This window comes from Poecilia mexicana, unplaced genomic scaffold, assembly GCF_051168715.1.
Source record: "Poecilia mexicana isolate PSO_F unplaced genomic scaffold, ASM5116871v1 scaffold_12, whole genome shotgun sequence".
Lineage (NCBI taxonomy): Eukaryota > Metazoa > Chordata > Actinopteri > Cyprinodontiformes > Poeciliidae > Poecilia > Poecilia mexicana.
This window is the reverse complement of record NW_028263381.1, coordinates 14,093,710-14,115,179: the sequence shown is the minus strand read 5'-3', so window position 1 is coordinate 14,115,179 and position 21,470 is coordinate 14,093,710. Positions and strand designations below refer to the sequence as shown.

Here is a 21,470-nt window from a genome sequence, read left to right as displayed (position 1 = left end):
CAATCAGATCTTTCCACAATTGTGGACCAGCTGTTTTCCATGTTTCCACTGGTATTTTGAAGATTTATGTTTGGCAAATAGCTACAAGTCTCTGAGGTTGTAAGGTTATCTTGTCACCAACCTTCATGTTCAACTCTAAAAATGTCGGTCAAATTAAACAATTACTTTAAATCTTGAATCTGTTTGTATAATCAAGAAGATTTGTTTTTTTTATTCCGATGATACTAAGTGGAAAAAATCATGAGTCATCCACCAAGTCTTCAGAGGACTTGATTTTACACGGCCACAAACGGCTTATATTTTGTCAACAACATTCCAAGACAGGTTTCAGCATCTCACCAGGCCAAAATCAGAAGGTACTTTGAGGCGTATTGAACAACATAATCAGTGTGTCATGATTTTTAGTCGTGGGTTAATGTGTCAAACTACAGCTACACCCTGAGGCAGACATGGTCTATCTGGCTCGGATTAGGGAGGTATCGATGCACAATAGGCATAAACAATCACTCCTTGCTCAAAAAAAAGAATATATATATATATCTCAAGATAGTAAATGTAATTAACAGCGCTCTAAAAGTGAAGTATATTTTTCAAAAACAATTTTGGAAACGGTTTAACTGATGAGGATTACAGAATAACACAATCTGCTCGGGTAGAGTGAGTAGATCACAGGGAGTGAGCGTTCATCATCAGAACATACCAAAATGTTCTTGAATGGACCAGTTTACTTAACATGAAGGCATATCAGCTGAAACTGAGGTAGGCTGTAAAGTCAAATTTGAAGATTTATGTTAGAAGACAGCAAGTAGAAGAAGCTATCACTTTAGAATGACAGGTTATAAATTTGTACTATTTGAAAAAGGTATTTTAAGCATTTTATAAATGATGATTTGTACATTACTAATTCAACAATGTCAGCCTGTATCTGAAATAATGTTCCCTGCACATGTTGTGTAATTTATTATATTTGGATGATGCAATCCTCTCAAGTATGGGCCTGAAAATCTTTTATAAAACATAAAATAGCACAAAACTCCAAAATGAGTGTACAGTCTTTATTTAAACGTCAGGAACATACAACTAGTAAGACTACATGAAAAACTGTAGAGTATAACAAAAACAAATGATTAAAAGTTACAAAAATTAAACCTACATACAACACCATCAATAGGAAAATTACAAGTCACTAGTAACTGCATTGGATGAATAAAACTATAAAGCTTTAAGTACATGTTCAGTACAATCTGGCAGCTTTAAGAGCAAATCATTGTCCCTATAAGGCTCCATTTCAAGCTGTGGGGAAAAAAACCCTGTCTAATAAACAATAAAACGTGCTTGTATGACTTACAGAGTGAAACTCGAAGCTTCACATATGCGTAAAAAGGTGGTCTGTAAATGTGTCCTAGAATGTCCACACGCACACAGCCCTTTATCAATAAACAGAGAACAATTCTTGAAATATTTGTCGCCGAGCAGAGAGAGAGAAAGAGAGAGAGGGTGAGACAGCTGTCCTGCGGAAAAGAGGCCAATCCCCTGTGTGGAATATTCCAGTCTGTCAGCGGTAAACTGAGCGGCGCTGCCGAGCGGGGAATTTTTTCTCCCTGCTTTTTTCTGCAAATACAAGGCTATAAATACCTTCACTGGTGGGTTTCGACACAAAACTGTCCACTAAAGTGGCATTTTCACTGCTCCGAACACAAAACTCTTAAATAAATGCGCAGTTAACAGGCCTCTGAACCACAGCCGGGTTTTTGTGCCCTGCTATTTATCTTGCAGGCAACTCCATCGCATTGAAAAAGGCAACATTAACCTTGAAATGCACCTGGAGACCCCCCCCCCCCTTCCGTTGCGCAAGCGAATCCAGACCCTCCCACCTATAATTTAACTCTTTCCCCGAAGTTAACTGTAAGAACCCGATCTTATTTGTTTCCACTATCTGGTCTGCGGCGCTTTAAACTCGCCGTGCTGGTCGGTCGCTGATCCGCCGGATTCTGCCTTGAAGCACCCTTCACCTAGATACAACACAAACAGGGGCTTGCCGCAGCGGATTCCCGTTGACCTTATATGGAAGTGTGTGGGGGTTGTTGTTGCAAAGCTCTCGCGCTCTCATGGCAACCATCCAGTTCTCGTATTACGAGTCAGCCTAGCAACTGCCAGCCTGAATACGCTTTTATGATCAAAGTTTCACCCCCTCTCACGGAGAGTCCACCATTTATCCTCTTTTTTTTTTTTTTTTAACTAAACAGCATTTGGACGATAACCACATTCGTTACAGTCGTCATATTTGTTTCTTAGTGCCGAAAACATAGAAGGAAGTGTTCCGACGAAAAAAATAAGGGCGCTTTCCAGAGCCTCACCCAGTTATGGCGCAGCAACATTTCACAGCACAGTGCTCCTTTTGTCTGTTAAGAAGCCATTTTGAGACAGAGAACTGAGCAAGAGCAGCCTCCTGAACACCAAAAGGTTTATTTGGATGTAAGAAATCAGTAGAAAAACACAAGATTTCCTCCTCATAAGATTCCTTTTTGTCCGTTTAAGACTTGGATTACATATTTTGAATATCAACTGTAAGTTTGCTGTATCATTAAAAATGTGGGCTACAGCAGTTTTCCCTATAATCGTCTTGTCAAGTTTTAAACGTCTGTGGCTAATATGTTCACGTATAAGCAATTAAAAAATTAGGTTAAATAGCTAAAAAAATCCGTTACCTTATTAAAACATTTCCATGTAGGTTTAAATGATGTAGCTCAGTTAGAAATGTCGAAAATGGACGAGGTTATACTCGACTGCAATCCTGTCTTGAGGAGAAGAGATGGTTTTGCATATTGCCCACACAGATGATGCTTGAAGATGCATTTTCGCTGGCTGTCAGATGGGGTATGCTTGCCAGTGATGAGAGGGGAAAAAAAGACTTTTTGAAAAGAGGTCTAACTGTCGTGCTAATGGAATTCCTTCCTTTTCAGGAGACGCATTCCCACCCCCTATTAAAGCCATTATTAGAGGATCCGAAGATGGGGCTGAAAACATCCCTCCTGTCCCTGCGTTTAGGCCTGTTAACTGCATTCACCAAAGTGTTGAGGTAAATATTTTCACAATGAGAAAGTTTTCCCTCCATCGGTTTCCTATTAGGTTTTGGATTGTTTGTGATTTAAATATTACAAGAAATATTTTTGTAAAAAGGACTACCTGAATATGCTTGTCTTAGATATTTAGATATACCCTTGAGGCAAGGTCAAACCGGCGTTTATACTTTGGACGTGTTTGGCTCTGAAATGGCGAGTGGACGACTCGAACCTAAACGTGGTTCTGGTTGTTTCCACCGTTCCAGGGCAGGGTGCAAGACGAGCCATGTTGCTGTTTTGAGAGGAATAATGTTGACAATTAATAAACGAAGCAAATAATTATTAGCACAATACATTTTGGTGAAAAGATATTTGTTATTTATGGCCTGCTTTGGACAAGTTCCACTTAAACACATACAGAAATCAATGTGAACATATAAAACTGAAAAAAATAGTTTTAATAATAGTTACTGCATGCCTCACAATTGACAATGTTAAACAATCAAAAATGTTACATTATATAAATTATATGAAAAGAATTAAAACTTACTTATTGCTACTCACTTCCTACAAGGCCATAAAAGGAATAGTAACATTTGTCACTTTAACTGTTTTCATGTCTAATTCAACATCTCCAATCACTTAAAACAGTTTATTCACATTTGGTTTATCACTTAACAAATATAAATATTATATGGGTGTGCCATGACCTAGTTAAGACAAAGATGGATTCCAAGCAAAAGAAAAAAAGGTTGAAAATGTCACAGGGTATTTACATCCAGTAGCTACATTCTCTTCCAATCTTCCCAATCCTTTAAAAGGAGCAAACATACGTTTTATCATAGTCCGTAAAGAGATGAGGAAACCAAGTGTAAAGATCCCTTTTGGAACAAAGGAAACCCATATAGGCCATTGAGTCCTGTTTTAAGGAAAATGGCTGCCGAGAGAGCGCACTCAGCCCCCTCTCCCTGCTCTCTCTGTTGAAGGACTCCTGAGCCGTTGCCTCTAATAGCAGGCAGCTCCACCGCTGCCGGGCTCTGATTGGCCCGCCGAGCTGCCGCTGTTAACCAGCCAATTGCCCGAGCACTGCAAAACAACAGGCAATGTCAAACAAAACCCAGTTTGCTCGACAACACGCTCTTCGTTGAAACAAAAAAAGAAGAAAGCTAAAGATCAGGAAATACCAGTGAATTTTGAATAGTTTGATGACTATAATAAGGCAGGCATTGCTGTTTGTTCTAGTTCGTCCGTTATGTATCAACTGCCAGAAAGAAACGAAACAAGCCGCTGCATTCCAATAGTCACAAACGTTAAAGAAACTGTAGAAACCAGCTGCTAACTAACCAAATTTTCCTTTTAAGTCGCATTAATTTGATTTAAATGCAACATAAGTAGCCAACTGGAGTCTCTGGAAGCACTTGGGTTTCATTTTTCTATTTTAAAATATGCAGCGACACGTCTGTATAGCATACAGCTCCTACCCGAATCAGCTTTATTAGCTTTCAGAAGCAGTTAAGAAGATATTGCCCTCCGAGTTTAGCTTGTTTGCCGTTTAAGTCAACGCAATCAGCAGATTCAACACTGTTACTCAGTGATTTAAGAGCACGAGACTATCACTAGAGCTCATATTCCCATATGTTTTAGGTGTATTTGTGCTATTGTACCTCGTGTTTATCCAAGATGATTTTTTTTAGCTGAGTTTACGATGGAAATGGAAGCAACTTTGTGGCGAAAGTGCGATGCGCGCAGGGGGTGGGCAAGCCTAGCGGTGTATTGTGGGAGAGACAGCAGCTAGAGAGAGCAGAGGCACACACACACAATATGTGCTGGCTCTCGCCGAAAAGGAGGCAGTATTCTTCAAGCGAAATCATGTAATGTAAACGGAGAAAGCAAGGCGATTTCATCTTTTTGTGTATTTAAAAAAACACTCGATCGGACGAACCATGTCCAAGCCAGCGGAGAGGAACAGATTGAACGAAGACCATGGGAGAAAGCAGAGTTCAAGTAAGCTTGTTCTTTTTTCCCCCTCTTTCTCCAGCTTTACTAATGCCTGTTTTTCCGTAAGTGGGATATACGCTACATCCAATTTTCGTTTCCCCTCATTGCCGGAGTCATGCATGTGTAGCGCCGGGCTGTTTTAAAGTGTTTGGAAGGGCTGGTTGGTCGGGAGACTGTTTAGCCCTGGCTCCCGATAACGCTAGCTCTCCTCTCTCCCTGTCGCTGGCTGCCGTTTCAGGTTTGGCGAACGGCATGGACAGTCATCCCGTCTGCGGCTCGGCGGAGAAGCGGAATCACCACTGGAGAAGTTACAAGTTGATCATCGACCCGGCGCTCAAGAAGGGATCCCACAAACTCTATCGCTACGATGGGCAGACTTTCAGCATGCCCGTAAGTGCCGCCGTTGATGCGGCCAAAAGGCTACAATAGTAACCGAGGAGCCGACCTCCATGATGCCGTTACTATGTGGCTGTTTTGCCGTGGCATATTCAACATCCAAGAACACCTGTTTCACCAAGCAACAATTCCGATTTTTTGCACGACTACTTTGCAACAAGTTAATACTGTGTGAACCTGGCTAACAGGATCGTGTCCCATCCTTATCTCCAACAGAACCCAGGGATACCACCGGTGGACCTGGTCCGTGACCCGAGGATCGGACGTCTCTGGACAAAGTACAAAGAAACAGACCTACCGGTGCCTAAATTCAAGGTATCTACCATCGGAGTAGGATGCCACATTGCTGCTTCAGGAAAACAGTTGCTGTCAGAAGTTGCAGACACACCCCCCTCTCTGTCATCTTTGGGTCTTGGAGTTAAAGTATGCACCGGTCAGGCATAACATTATGATCTTCATGGGTATCCCGCCTGAAACTGGGATGTACTTTGTTTTCTGACAACTTTCTGTCTGAATCAGCATTCATTCTTCAGCAATTTGAGTTGGATAAGACCCCTACGAAGCAGACCCTGCTCACTAGGGCATCGCTTTTACTTCTTTGGACGACTGCAGACCAGAAACGCCACAAGAGCTGCAGTTTTGGAGATGCTTTGATCCAGTTGTAAAACTTTCTTCGGTCCTTCTGCTTGTCCATTTTTCTTGGATCTAACACATCAGCCCCAAAGATAAAATGTTCTCTTGCTGCCTAATATAGCCCACATGCTTAACAGGTGTCACAATGAAGAAATAGTCTTTCATGTCACCTGTCTAGGGTCATAATGTTATGCCTGATTATTGTATATCAATGTGTGGATACACTGTTTCATATATGGCTTTAAGTGCTGTAGGAAATTTATTGCAGCTTTCTTTTAATCCTTATCTAGCCTGATAGAAATGACCCCACATAACGCAACATTAAACTTTGACGGCCCTTCTCACCTCAACTCCTTTCATTCCTCTCCCAGATCGATGAATTTTATGTCGGCCCCGTGCCTCCAAAGGAGGTGACGTTCGCCAGGCTGAACGACAACATCAGGGAGGGATTTCTCACGGACATGTGCAAAAAGTTTGGAGATATCGAGGAGGTTGAGATCCTGTACAACCCGAAGAATAAGAAGCACCTGGGAATAGCTAAAGTTGTTTTTGAGAGCGTGAAATCCGCCAAGGTTGCTGTTCAGTCGCTGCACAACACGTCCGTGATGGGAAACATTATCCACGTGGAGTTGGACCCGAAAGGTAAACAGTGATTCATTCAAAAGCCTCTGCAGGGTTGCGTTTATGCAGAGCCAGATCGGTTATAAGATGCATGAACGTGGATTTGAAAAGATTAGTTTTACATGTTTGTTTTGAATGTTCACAATGACAGTAGTCACGCGTTTACATTTACGTGCGTTGCCTGGTTACACGGGCGTAATTGAATTTCATTGAAAATGAGCTCGGTCCCATAAGCCCAGAGCTGGGGGTGCTGCGTACTCCCACTGAGCATAATTTTAGACCTGAAAACAAACAATACCAATCTGTCAGAGTCTCATGCACCTCTGTTGATTTCAATTGATGTGTCTTTTAAAAAATGAGAAATATATATTTTTTTTACACTTAATAAATCTATTCAAAGTTTCAAATGTCTTTCAAAATCAGTATCTGAAATGCATTTTGCTATAGTGCATGTTAACATATTTTTTCTTACTATTTGTATTTATATGGACTTAATTCAGCAATTTTTTAAGTGCACTTTGAACTGTTTTCATTAATTTAAAAAAACTAAGCATGCACTTTTTAAAAGCTAAGATGCAATTGTTGTATGCATTGATTCGTATGTGCACTATTTATATCTTTAGATTGCCATAACAATCAATATTAATTTATTTGAAAGCATTTAATTCTTTGATGATGTGTTCTTTGATTTTGCTACTGTTCTGTTTTATTGATCAACTATTACAGAGATAAGTATTACCAGTTATAATTTCTGATCACTTTTTATTAGTCGCCCTGCTGCTTTCTAAGTCTTGCATCAGACCGGCTCATTTTAACTGTCCTGCAGGTGAGAATCGCCTCAGGTACTTTCAGCTCCTGATGAATGGCAGCTACACACCGCGGACGCTGCCTGTTGGCGGAGAGGAAAACAGGGAAGTTTCCCCTCGGAGTCTTGCAGAGGCCTTACTGGTAAAAAAAGAGAAACTTTTAGCAAAATTTAAGGAGTGTTTTTATACAACGTTGTCCTGATGATTGTTTCTATATGGTCAATTTGGTGTTGTTTGATGCTCATTTTACCAGTATTGTTATTTTGTAAAATCCAAGCCTGAAGAGAGATGTTATCTTGACCTTTGACTCTGGTTTGAACTCTCAAAGCTGTAAAAAAAAAAAGCACTTTGACCTTGTAGTAAGATATTTCCTGAGCTCCTGAACCTAGAGACCTACAGAGTTTTAGATCTTCTCTTTACTGAAATGTTGCTATGTTCATATAATCACTTTTTTTTTTCAAATTGTTGTAAGTTTTCCCAATATAACTTATTTTAATGTCTTTTTTTTTTTTTTTAAGGCCTGTGAGCCCATCCGCAGGTTGTCAGAGAGCAGCATGTCTATAGGAGGAGTGCTGCCACCCAGCAGCTCCACCACTCCCCTCAGCCTGGAGACGGGTTACTCCAGCATAAGGCAGGACACCCCCCAGTCCCAGGGAACCCCTCACACCCCTCGCCAGCCGGGTACGCCCTTCTCTCAGGACTCCAGTTACTCCAGCCGGCAGTCCACACCTGCGTATCAGTCGAGCCGTCCCGAGAGCTCTGGAGGGTACAAGTCCCGCAGGCACGAGAGCAAGTTCCAGGACGCGTACAACCGCCGGCCGGAGAGGCCTCAGTACCGCAGCAACATGTATCGGAATACGCCGTCTGATCAGGCTTCCTTCAAGCAGCACCAGCTGACGCCGCCTGAACCTCCACCTTCAACCCCTTCCTTCAACTACACAGCGCCTCCTCCCGCTACGCCCAACTTTAAGTCCGCATTCTCGCCCTACCAAGCCGCTTTGCCGCCTGCGTTCCCCCCGTCAGAGTCGCCGTACCATCACCCGGCTCAAAGGGAGAGCGAGTACCTCCGACCGCCGCAGCCGCCTCCGACGCCCCCGACGGACGTCTTGCCCATTAAGGAAAGGCCGGAGACGCCTCCGATCCCAGAGCCACCGCCGGAACCGGTCCCCCAACCCGCCACCCCTCCCCCTCAAACGCCAGAGCGCTGCCCGTCGCCCAGCTCCCCGGCGCTGGATCCGGAACGCAACAGCCTGGACTCGCGTATTGAGATGCTCCTCAAGGAAAAAAGGACAAAGCTGCTGCCGTTTCTGGAGGAGCGGGACTCGGACAACGAGGTTCGAATGGAAGGTAGCCCCATTTCCTCCTCATCCTCCCAGCTGTCCCCGATCCCACCCTTCGCGGGCGGCCAGCAGAACTCTCGGCCGTCCAGCACGGGCTTGGAGGACATCAGCCCGACCCCGCTGCCGGACTCCGACGACGAAGAGCCGATTCCCGGAACCGCTTCGCTGATCAAGAGAATCGGCTCTCCCGTCAACGAAAAGATGGGAAAAGGTGACGTCAAAGACGGAGGCCACAGTCCCACTGAGAAAATGGACACGGTAAGACGCAGACACAGAGTGTGTGACACAAATCACAAGAGTTTTGCAAAAACTGGCGCGCAGGTGGCAGCAGCAGCAAGCCACACTTATTAAGTCTTGACTGTGATAGCAGCACGAGGCTGGCGTTGATGTATGCAGGTGTGAATGACAGTTAAACAGGGACACCGGAAGTCAGGTCTAGTTTCAGTGTGAGATTGTCGTAGTAAAGACTTTGTGTCACTGTTTTTGTTCTGCCCTGCGTCGGAAATTCTGGTTTCTCAACAACTGCTGTCAAGACAGGCGTCTTTGAAATAAGCAACAGCCTAAATTGAATTGCAAGTTTAGATTCCTAACTTAAAAATAGCTTCACAATTATTAAGCTTGGCTCACACTCTGACCTGCGAGGCTACATTTCTGAACTATACTATCTCTTAAAAGGGAGAAACTCGAGCCGCGTTGCAGTTAAGAGAACAAAGCGTCTCGTTTCCTCTTTCTAACACTCGCTGCACTTGCTCACAGGGAGGAAAACACAGTTTTGGCTGTTGGCCCCATTCAGCTTCACACTTCCTGGTTGTAGCAGAGACTTACAGTCGGGATTACGTCTCTGCTCTCATATTTCAACTTATCACAAAGCAAACAGTGCAAACAGGTCATTTGGATAACAACGCCATTCCCCTGACAAGTTTAGTCAGCTTGCTTCCACAACTGCAGCCGCTTGCGACGGATTGTTTTTGCATAAATGCATAAAATACTTTAAAATTTATTTATTTATTTATTTTATACTGTTGCTCAATCTGACACTGAATGTCCAACCTTAAAACTTGGATAAATTTTATTGTGAGAGAGTCCCCAGTAGTACATTTATTGCCACCGACACTTTAAATACTTCATGCAACCCCCTTATTGTCCACAGAGACGCCGCTTTGTTTTCCACTATAACATTTCACAAGCTTGGAGCCTATAGAGAGGAATCTTTGACCCTTCTTTGCACAATCTGCCTAGATCACCCAGAGTCCGAGGTCCTTTCTCCTGCTCTCGTCTCTTCAGCTCCAGAGCTTTTCTATACGGACTGAGACGATCACAGGGAATGTTGATTTTTTTTTTTTTTTTTTGGTAATTTGTCCTCATGTTTTGGATCATTAGCCTTTTAACAGACCAAATGATGATCCGGTGTTAGTTTTCCAGTAGAGCTGTGTTTCTCAGTCATTTCAAAGCGTTAATGCACTCTGACAGGTTTCCCTGCTCCGCAGCATCACAGATCCTCCACCATGCTGAACGCTGGGCATGAGAGTCTTTTTTTTTTTTTTTCCACATTTATTTTGTCACGCCACACTTGTTTTTTTCTGAAAAACAAAACATAGTTCCACATAACCAGATGAGCGCATGGCTCTGAAATAACCAGTGGTTGTTATAAAGACTTGGCGACCTCAGGATACCACCTCTTGCTGCAGCTCCCTAAAAGTTAGCTTCAGAGATTTCCTCTTGCATCATTCTGACTGTCTTTAGCTATTAGGAGCTCTGTGTCTTGCATCATATTGTCACCCCAGGAAAGCAGGAAGCCACGCATTACAATTTAAAAGTTCTAAGAAATGTTGCAGTTTAACAGACCAGTTAAAAAAAGTGTGCATTTTAAAGACTTTTAGGTACTTTATTTTAATGTGATAGTTGGGAGTAAACAATTTTGTCACAAGTGAGTTTTATTAAAACAGTTTTTCTGTTGGATTTTTCTAAATTTTCAGTGTAAGATTATTCTGCTGCAGTAAATGAACAGATTAGGGATTTTTATGAGTCTTCACCAGAGCTGCCAATATATTTTCTTTAATTTGTATTTTGTTATTACAGTTTTCTGTAGTTTGTCCACTGTCGTGTTCTAATAAAAGAGGCAATCAGCTCCGCTTGGAGCCGTGCTGACCAAAGCCACAGGTCAGCTGTGTTTGACTGCTAATGGGTATACAAAACTTTGAACTCAGATTAGCGCTGGAATTATTTATAGCTGCCATTCTGAAATATTCACTAGTTCAGCTCTGATTGAAATGTTTCAGCCGCACCAGCTTCATTAGTCCTGACCGGTTTTGATATAAAATAGTTTAATAGTAATAACGATTATTTTAGGAATCGATTTTATCACTTATTCTGACGGTTAAGCGATTAAAAGGATGAAAAGAAATTGGCATATATATATGCAGATGTTTCTTTTATTTAACAATATTAGAAATCATTTAAAAGATTAATTAAAAAAATGAATTCGTTTTTAAAGAAGAAAATAAACATTTTATTGTTTAAATGCAATAATATAGCATTATTTAGTGAATTTGAAACGGGTAAAGCTAAAACTGCACCACTTGAGGAGTTTTTGGTAAAACATACAGACAGAGTTGTTTTTATCATAATAATGTATATATTTCTTGCAGTTCTGGCTTAATTACTGCTCTGAATATGGTATTTTTTCAGCAAATATATATATTTTTTTGAGTTTCCAGATAACGATTACTAAATTTTTTATAATTGATTAATCCGATTAATCGTTTCATCTCTATTCAGTAGTGTATTTAAAACCTCTCTCTCTCTGAACTAGAAGCTCTCTGGATTACCAGTCTAATGCTGTTGTTTGAAGACTGCGGTCTCGTTTGCTCGCAGAAAAAGGCTGACGACCGCACAGACATCGGCTCTTGACGCTTTTTGTCCCCTTCTCACCAAGGCTCATCAGTCGTCGGGAGAAGACATGGAAATCTCCGACGACGAGATGCCGGGAGCCACCATCACCAGCGGGGAATGCGCCAAGGGCATCGTGGTGAATTCGGCCGTGTCACCCATGCACACCATGTCCATGCACCCAGGCAGCTACCACGCCATGCAGCATCAAGCCGGCTTCGCCATCGCCCCGCAGCACCTGGACCCTCACTCCAACATGCTGGGGCACCCCGCTCACCTGCGCGGCCACCACGGCGTGCCTCCCCACATGATCCCGCCCATCGGCCACTATCATCAGGACGTGATCCAGATGATGGGGCTCATGAACTGCGTGCCGTGGGAGCGGTGGAACACGATGCACATATCCTTCCAGATGCAGCAGCAGATGCTGAGCCGCATGACTCAGACCAGGGGGCCGTACTCGTATCCGCTCTTCATGGACGGCGGCACCTCGGGGCAGTTCGGCGGGCTCTACCCGCCGTTTTCACTGGACGCCGCCGCTCCGGCGTGCAGCACCGGGGTGCCAGGGCAGCAGTGGCACCATCCCAGTTTACCACAGTTCAACCCCACGGTTCCTCCGCCGGGGTACGAGACGAAAAAGGAGGACCCCCATAAAGCCACCGTCGACGGCGTGCTGCTGGTCATCGTCAAGGAGCTGAAGGCCATCATGAAGAGGGACCTCAACCGCAAAATGGTGGAGGTGGTGGCTTTCAGGGCATTCGACGAGTGGTGGGATAAGAAGGAGCATTCGGCAAAGGTAAAATACAAACTTCCTGAAATGTGCGTGTTTGCACCGCAATCTGAAAATGGATAAAACGCTAAACCAGTTACACCAACGTTGGGAGCCGTCATTCCCATGTGAATCATCGGTTCTTTGTGGCAGATGATGACCTTTCTGTGAAGTTGCTGCAGATTTGCCTCCCTGTGGTCCGGCTCTCATAAATTCAGCCAGTAGTTTTGAATTAATTGCCTGGCTGCTGTCAGTGGGACAATAGACAGAAATGATGCATCTGCTCTGACGTTCACCATGTTTTTATGAATGCAAATCCCCTCAAAATCACGTTTGATTTATGTCAACCAAATCAAAAGCTTTCCCTTTTTTGGAAACTCCTGTTTATGAGAGTTTCATGTGTCTCCTTGGTTTATTTCTTAAAGTAGATTAGATAAAAAAAAGTAGATTTTTTTTTTGGATTTCTAGAAACTAAAACCCCTTTTCATTTTCTGCAGGCATCTTTGACTCCAGTAAAAGGCGCTGAGAGCAAAGAAGAAGAGCGACCCAAACCCAAAGAGACGATAGGTTCCAGTCTGCTGGAGAACTGGAACAAAGGAGAAGGGCTCGGCTACGAAGGGATGGGTCTGGGGATGGGTTTGCGAGGAGCCATCCGCTTGCCGTCCTTTAAGGTGACAAACTTTCCAGAGCTGCTTTTCGTGTAAATTAGACTTGAGAGTTTTGCGGTCGAGTCAGACACGACGCCACGTTCTCCTCCCCTCGTCATGTGACCTACGACCATCCCATAAGATGCTTGTTTGGTCATATAATGCCATGTTTTGTAATTTTATGTTTTAAAGTATCGATGAAAACATTTCAACTCTTTAACTCAGGTAAAAAGGAAGGATCCACCTGATACAGCAACGGGAGGAGAGAGCAAACGAGCCCGACCGGCCACCCCAGCAGACGACGAACTGGAGGATGAAGGTAATAATCCACAAACTTTGATGTAATTCATCAGGATTTATGGAAGGAAAATTATACATTTTCAAATTTCTTTACAAATAAATTTCTGTCCCCTCATATTTAATGCCTTTAATAATAGTATAAATGTGTAAAATGTTGTTGTAGTTTAGTTTGCCTTGTTCCTGCTGTAGAATGTAAAATACTTTCACAGAAGCTCTTTTTTTTTTTTTAGTTCCTGTCTATTGTTTTCATCTCCATATCGTGGTGCTGAAGAAGTTTGAAAAGTGCTTGAATTTTGCTATAGGAAATGTGTGCAAACCACTTGCCCTTCTACTTCCTTCCTTCCAAACAAAATACATTGAAGTGTGCAGCTGAGACATGAGATGAACTGTGTGAAAACTCTCCCGAAGCCCCTCAACTCAGTTTTGGTGACAAATGTCTTCCAGAGAGAGACAGAGATGCAGCCGAGCTCCCGTCAGACGACTCCAAAGTGGCCGGCGACGGCCCCTCGGCCAAGCGGCGGCCCTCGCGACCGCTCGAACTGGACAGCGAGGGAGAGGAGGAGATGGACACCTCGGAGAAGGAGGAGGAGGAGGAGTCGTTGTCCGACGCCGTCGACGAGGAGCGCGATGAGGACAAGGCTCCAGACAGACTGTCGTCAGCCAAAGTGAGTCTCATCAAAAGAAAAAAAAAAAGGATGCAGGTAAACGACACGACGGTGATGATGATGATGATGTCTAATGACCTCGTAGGAGAGTGACGAGGACGAAGACAAAGATGGAGACTCGTCCAGTGACAGCGGATCATCAGACTCGTCCGACGACGGTACGTCAGATTCCTAAAAGAAACGTCTGTTGAGAGTTTGATTGCGTTTTTTCCTGTTATCGACCGTTTTGCGTCGTCACTCGCAGAAGCGGACAGCTCGGCTTCCTCCAAGGCCAGCTCCGACTCCTCGGCCGAAAGCTCCGACTTGTCAGGGGCAAGCTCCGACTCCGAGTACGAGATGAGCTCGGAGGAGGAGGAGGAGACGGAGGAAGACGTGAAAGCGGTCGCAGAGAAGGTGGACAAAAAAGGGGCCGAGACCACGTCATCTTCCTCCTCGTCCTCATCCTCGTCGTCCGATGAGGAGGAGGAGAACAGGGAGGAAGACGTCAAACCAGCGACTCCTCCCACCGTCCAAGTGCGGGAGTTTAAGGTGGAGCGAAGAGAGGAAGAGGAGCGGGGCGGCAAGTTCAAACGCAGACCTCCCAGTCCTCCCGAAGAGGAGACCCCCGAGGAGCCGAAGCCACCGGCGCACCAGGGGGTCAGAGGTGAGTGAGGGTCCACACCAAGCTCCTCGTGCAGAACCTGCAAGGTTCCTCCTGTGCAACATCTGGAAACAGAAAGGAAACATCTGGAACACAATTTCAGTTTCATTTCTGGATAAAAGTGAAGAAAATGAGAGAATGGAAATATGTATTGGCTTCCTTCCTTCCTTCCTACTCACTCACTCATTCACGTTATTACTTCCTTTTTGTCCTTCCTTCCTTTCTTCCTTCCTTCCTTGCTTCCTTTCTCTCTCTCTGTCTCTCTCCCCCTCCCTCCCTTCCTCCCACAGCCCCCAGCCAGCAGTGCTGCTGCCACTGGTGCTGGGGGCTTCAGGGATGAATTAAATCCTGACAGAATCTCTCAGAAATTCAATATTTTACTGTTTTAATGGTTTTAAGTTGAACATCGTTGAACTCAAATTGTAACACCTTTTTTTTTTTTTTTTTTAATAGTCAAAGAGGAGAAAGTCTGTGTTGATGTCAAGCTTGAACCTCAGGACCACGTAGCAGGCCTCCGGCCCCCGACCCCCACCGGTTCCCTCCCTGACGGCGACCAGGAGGTCAAACCCAAAGGTAAAGCAGAGCCTGAGGAAGTGCCCTGCACCCCGACTCAGTTACCCCTCTCCCATCCTGTCGCACCTGCCCCGAAATCCGTCTCCACGTCCTCCATGCACCTCCCTCTCCCCCCTCACCCTGCCATAGAGAGTCGCTCCCTGCTCCACCCGCCCCCCGGGCCCTTGCCTGAGTTCCCTCAGCGACCGCGGCTCCCCACGGACGAGGACATCCCTCGCACGCCGGGCCGGGACCTGATGGAGCGCGCCCGCTGTCTGGGGAAATCCCAGAGCACCGACACGATCCCCAACACGCCGGGCAGCGACGCCCCTCTGACAGGCAGCAGCCTGATGCTCAGCTCACCTCACATCCCCGGCAGCCCCTTCTCCTACCCGTCCCAGTCCCCCGTCCTCAGCGCTGGTGTCCCTCGAACTCCCGGTAGAGACTTAACCTTCACGCCCGTCTTCCCCGAACCTGCAGCCCTGACGCTGAACAGGAAGAGCTTTGACGAGCGGCCCGTTTTCAAGGAGCCGCCGATCAGCGCTCCTCCGTCGCTGGCAGCCGGAGCCGATCACTCGGCCGTGGCGCCTGAAGATCTGCCGACCGGCGTCTCGGGCGATATCCCCGTGATGTCCGACGCCATCGCCTCCAAGAAGAAACCGGGGCGACCCAAAATCAAAAAGACCGCCGCCGCATCCGCCGGCGACGACTTTTCATCCGAGTCCACGGACGCGCCCCAGGCGTCGCCTCTGGAGAGCGTCTCCCTGACGACGGTCCGATCTCCCAAACACACCAGCCTGGACTTCCGGGAAGGAGACGTGGAGCCGCAGACGCTGCTGCCCGCCGAAGACGGCTTCCCCGCCTACGACGAGGAGCCGCCCCCCGTCACCAAGCCGGCTCGCAAGACGCGGCGCTGCTGGGAGGAGCTGCTGCTGGACAGCCTGTCCCCGGTCAGCACGCCGCCGCGCGCCTATTTCAAGCCGCGCTCCGAGTTCGAGGAGATGACCATCCTGTACGACATCTGGAACGAAGGCATCGACGAGGAGGACATCCGGCTTCTGCAGATCACGTACGACAAGATGCTCCAGCAGGACAACGGCAACGACTGGCTCAACGACACGCTTTGGGTCAACCATCCTTATATCCTTTACTGCTGCTGCTGGTTAGATCAATCAGAACCTCTTGTTTACAATCTGAATCTTTGCGTGAATCACAGAGCAGCTCCCCCTGCTGGTTAAACAGGGTTCGCACAGTTGCTTGACATCTTTGAAAGTTCTTGACTTCTGTATATTGTAAGGCAGCAACTAGCAATTATTTTAGCAGAAGATTATGACGATTAATCGGATTAAAATATTTCACGTTCTGCATATTTTTCTCTTAACCACTTGAGCAAATAAATACATTTATTCCTTTCTAAATAAGAAAGTAAACACTTTATTGCCTAACATGCAAAAGTAGCAAAAGATAAATTAGTAACTAAAACATAGTAATAGCTTTAGCTTGTGAAAAGCTCAGCCCTTTCTGCTGGACTGACTAGCAATAGATCGTACGGCTGATACGTTAATTATTTTTTTTGACTATCTGATAAATAATTGGATAGCAAAAGGTGCTTGATAGATTTTTTTTTTTTTACAGAAGTTGTACCAGGTGACGATTAAACTGCACTTGAGGAGTTCTGTGAAGAGCTTCTTTTTCAACAAATGTTTGCAGAAAAAGAAGCGTTTCTTTTTTTTAATCTTGAAAGAAAACTTTATTTTTTAAACAGTTTTGGCTTAATTCCTGCTCTGAGTGTTTTCTTTCAGCTATTGGCCTTTTTCCTACTCTATTGTCCAGTTAACGATCAATCCATTACTAAATCGATGACAATTATTTAAATAATCGATTCAGAACGATTAGTCATTTCAGTCTTTGCGTAAAGTTTGGTAATAAAATGCCTAATGTTTGATTATCATTGGGAGAGACAATAAACAATAAAAAGACACATTTTTTTCTTCCTGCTGTCTGAAGTTAAATCAAACTAAACTTCCTGTTTTAGGTCAGTTAGACCTAAAATTTGCTAAATGTCAAAAAAATTAGTGAGAAATTTTTTTTCAGACATTTCAAAACATGAAATTTTGTTATATGTTAGTCAACTACGCTGTAGGATATACAGTCACAGGCCATTATTAATAACAATAATCCATAAATAGTGAAACTGTCTCCTTTAGTTCATTTGAATTGTATTGTTGGAAAAGTTACCTTGAAAATGTTTGAAAAGTGCTTGAATTTTGCCTTTGCCCTGGTAAAAGCGAGGTGCGTTCTGGAAGTTTTGGGTGATTTCTTTCGTTTTCCTTGACTTCTCTGCACCGACCCACATCCCCGGGGTGAAGAAGAAGAGGAGAGACGACGGCATGCGGGATCACGCCACCGGCTGCGCCCGGAGCGAGGGATACTACAAGATCGACAAGAAGGACAAGGTGAAGTACCTGCAGAGCTCCCGGGTGCAGTCGGAGGAGCCGCCGGTCGACACGCAGGTGGGTGGAGCTTATATATAATTAATGCACACATGTGTGTGTTGCTGGGCGTTAACCTGGGCGCTGAACTGTCGCAGGGTATGAGCATTCCTGCACAGGTCCACGCGTCCACCAGAGCCGGCTCAGAGCGCCGGTCAGAGCAGCGGCGGCTGCTCTCCTCTTTCGCATGCGACAGCGACCTGCTCAAGTTCAACCAGCTGAAGGTAACCCAGTCGTTCGGTTCCCACGGAGGAACATTTAGCAAGAACAAAACCGTTTTGGTGCAAACAAAGGATTTTTATTATTCATTGGGCGTTTATTGTCTCTTTTTTTTAAGTTCCGCAAGAAGAAGATACGATTCTGCAAGTCGCACATCCACGACTGGGGTCTCTTCGCCATGGAGCCCATTGCTGCTGATGAGATGGTGATTGAGTACGTGGGGCAAAACATCCGACAGGTGAGACGCAGTTTAGCTCCATCTATACCACATATGTCAAAGTCGAGGCCCGAGGGCCACATTCACCAGTTCCTCTGGATTTTTACCCAAATTTTTTTGCAAAAATAGTCGAAATCGTTGGATTTAAGTGATGCTAACTCCCGCCTGTAGGTGGCGGTGTTTGTCCCACCACACTGCTGCCTCTGCCTTACTTGATGTCAAGTTATATTCCATGAGCGATACCGCGAGTCGAATTTAATGTCCTACCTAAGCGCAAATTTAGCAAAATTCCTTTAAAATACTTCTAAAATTAGCAACACATTATTTTTGTTTGGAGGCTAATCGTGTAAAGCTGAGCAGGGTTGACGCAAACCTTCACGTTTTTTTTTTTTGTTTTTTTTTTGTGGTTGCCAGGTGATCGCCGACATGCGGGAGAAGCGCTACGAGGAGGAGGGCATCGGCAGCAGCTACATGTTCCGCGTGGACCACGACACCATCATTGACGCTACCAAATGTGGCAACTTTGCCCGTTTCATCAACCACAGCTGCAACGTAAGGCGACATCATCTTCATTTCACAAACTGAAAAAAAAAAAACATTGTTTTTATGATTTTTTTTTTATTGTTTGTCGTTTGCAGCCTAACTGTTATGCTAAAGTCATCACGGTTGAGTCTCAGAAGAAGATCGTGATCTACTCCAGGCAGCCGATCAACGTGAACGAGGAGATCACGTACGACTACAAGTTCCCCATCGAGGACGAGAAGATCCCGTGTCTGTGCGGGGCGGAGAACTGCAGGGGGACGCTCAACTAACGGACCCGCCTCGCAGCGTGAAGCGACCCGGCGCCTCACGCTGGGTCGAGCTAAGCTACCTGACCTGCACTCTTCATACATTAAACTCTAGATTGTTTACGATTCACGGTGCTCTTCAAGTGAAACTGTGTTTGTTATTTTTCTGCCAGTGTGACTTTTTCTCCCCAGTATTTCTGCACGACTCCTGCAGCATCGGGTCCCGGCTCGGGGCGGGGCTTTTTATTTTACACTTTTCTCCTCTCATTTGTCTCATAAGCTTTACCCCACAACAACCACTTGTGGTACAAGGAAAAACAAACTCACATGTTCAGCTGCTCAGTAACACTTTAAGATGCCTGAGGTCACTTTGTCTCTGGAGCAGACGAGCGGAAGGCGGAGCGTTCTCTCCGCTTCCTTCCCTGCGCGTAATAAATCAAACTAGACCGAGATACAAATGGTTAAATCTGGAGTATTCAAGCATCTTTCACCTGTCCTGGACGGGTCGTGCTGCTTCCTGTTAGTTTATGCAAAGGTTTAACGATGTTCTGCAAAAATTTGCATTAATCATATTCCTTTATATATATTTTTTCTAACAGTTTGTTTGTTTTTCTAACAGGTATTTTCATGCCTATTTGTTCAGATACACTATGTATGGGTGCGTGTTTTGCATGAATGAGTGTCGGTACCTCCTGGTGCAGGAATGTGAGTGCGCTGCCCCCTGCTGGCCGAAAACGGAAGAGAATCTCAACTCAACAGCAACGGGGCTAATCTTGAGTTTTCAGCTCTGGGGTGGGCGGGGAGCAGTTATTCATCATTTTAAGTGCCAAATTAATTAATTAATGTACGACTGTCTCTGTTTAATCATGAGGAAGCTGCTGATGTGTTAACAAGCAACCGCGAGGAACTTTTCCCCTCTCTTGATGATCATGTTTTGTTGTATTTTCAGTAACATCAAGGCGCCTGCGGGCCTCCTCGCTGGAGCCTCTCTGTCTTTGTCGTTTATTTAGATGAAAGATAAAATACTAAATGCACTCGAGGGCTCGCACCTGCGCCCCTCTCCTTCTCAAGCCCCGGAAGACCAAGTCAGTTGTCGCTTTTCATTCACTTGGATTAATAATGCAGATTCCTGTTTGTTTTTTTTTTTGTTTTTGTTTTGTTTTTTTTCCACCTCTGATGTTCATATTGTATATGAGAATCTGTACAGAAGATCTAAAACCTTTTTTATCTTCAGAAATGTAACACTTTTAATTTTTTTTCTTTTTTTTTTTAACGAAAGACTGAATATTTAAATATTTTCAGGGATCTGTGAAAGGAGCTAACGGTTAAAAGGTTGTTTATTTAAAAGGTCCACTGTGTACAGGAAAAAGCTTCCACTTCCCTTTTTGAAAGATTGTTTCTTGTGGAAACGTCTTTGTTTTCTGCCCATTTGCTTTGAGATCCTAAAACGTGTAAGTAGTTTAACTGTGAATACGATATAAATATATAAATATATATATAAATATATATATATTTTTGTTTCTTGGGATTTGCTACTTGAACACAGCTCGGAGGGGTGTGTATCATAAAGAGGGCGAGCGCTGAGCTGGTCAGCTGGTAGCAGGATATTCAGCTTGTGTCAAGCTCCTTCTGTTATTTTTGGTTTTTTAAATTTTGTTGTAAATTCTATGAAAAGCTCTTTGCAGTGTGGAAAAAAAAAAAAAAGTGCAGAAACGGCACTGGGAAGAGGACTGAAGTTTCAGCCCGTTTCTCGTGTCTATTTATTATAAGTGTATGAAAAAGAAAAAAATGATGAATAAAATTTTTTTGCATACATCCATAAACGGTGGTTGTTTCTTTATTGTAGCAAGGAGTGCCGTTCTTATACATTTATAGCATCTTAATGCTGTTCAGAGAGCATAATATAATTTTTAATATGAATTTAAGAAAGGAGAGGACAAACTTCATTGAGTCTGATTTATTTATTTCTGGGTTTTTACAATCTGGAAGAATATTTTAAGTTCAAAACTTTATTTCTTATTCTTGTTATATAAAATAAAATCTTAATTTCTGAAGAATAAAGTGCTTCTTATTGATTTATATTTAATTTTTACCTATCTCGCAAATGAAACAACTCAAATGTTAGTAAATTGAATCAAGTGGCTAGTTTTTTTTTTGTCTTTTTCTAATTTTTTATAAAAAATGTTTTTGCCATGTCGGACCATTACCTTTTTTGATGTCTAGTCCTCCAGTGTTTCCATTGAAAACATAGAAAATAACCCCATTGCGTTTCTGTTTACTCAAACAATGTGAAAAATTGTTGAATTTTGAAGAATCTGATTTCTGTATGCAGTCCTGTGAATTACTGCCCCATTATAGATAATGAAATTATCTATAACTGATCTATATATTTATCTGTGGCCAGAAAATGTCCCCGTTCTTCTGATTTGTTCTCAG

At 44.1% G+C, this 21,470-nt stretch overlaps 1 protein-coding gene across 1 annotated transcript; it reads left to right on the top strand.

The window, feature by feature from the left end:
* The first annotated feature begins 1,924 nt into the window (after positions 1–1,924).
* On the top strand, positions 1,925–20,857 carry setd1ba (SET domain containing 1B, histone lysine methyltransferase a). The gene is made up of 18 exons (XM_014997869.2): positions 1,925–5,066; positions 5,299–5,450; positions 5,673–5,771; positions 6,461–6,731; positions 7,537–7,658; positions 8,035–9,114; positions 11,792–12,541; positions 13,012–13,185; positions 13,387–13,480; positions 13,906–14,126; positions 14,212–14,284; positions 14,371–14,769; positions 15,220–16,458; positions 17,665–17,831; positions 17,909–18,034; positions 18,148–18,267; positions 18,661–18,798; positions 18,885–20,857. Exons 1-18 carry the CDS (start codon positions 5,006–5,008, stop codon positions 19,056–19,058), a joined length of 5,460 nt encoding a protein of 1,819 aa, XP_014853355.2. The 5' UTR covers positions 1,925–5,005; the 3' UTR covers positions 19,059–20,857.
* The last annotated feature ends 613 nt before the right edge of the window (positions 20,858–21,470 follow it).

Excerpts from the sequence above, each read along its gene's own strand:
- setd1ba (XM_014997869.2), top strand. The coding sequence starts at position 5,006 with ATGTCCAAGCCAGCGGAGAGGAACAGATTGAACGAAGACCATGGGAGA. Across the intron at positions 17,832-17,908 it reads AGCCGCCGGTCGACACGCAG|GGTATGAGCATTCCTGCACA; the intron begins GTGGGTGGAGCT and ends GAACTGTCGCAG. Across the intron at positions 18,035-18,147 it reads TCAAGTTCAACCAGCTGAAG|TTCCGCAAGAAGAAGATACG; the intron begins GTAACCCAGTCG and ends CTTTTTTTTAAG.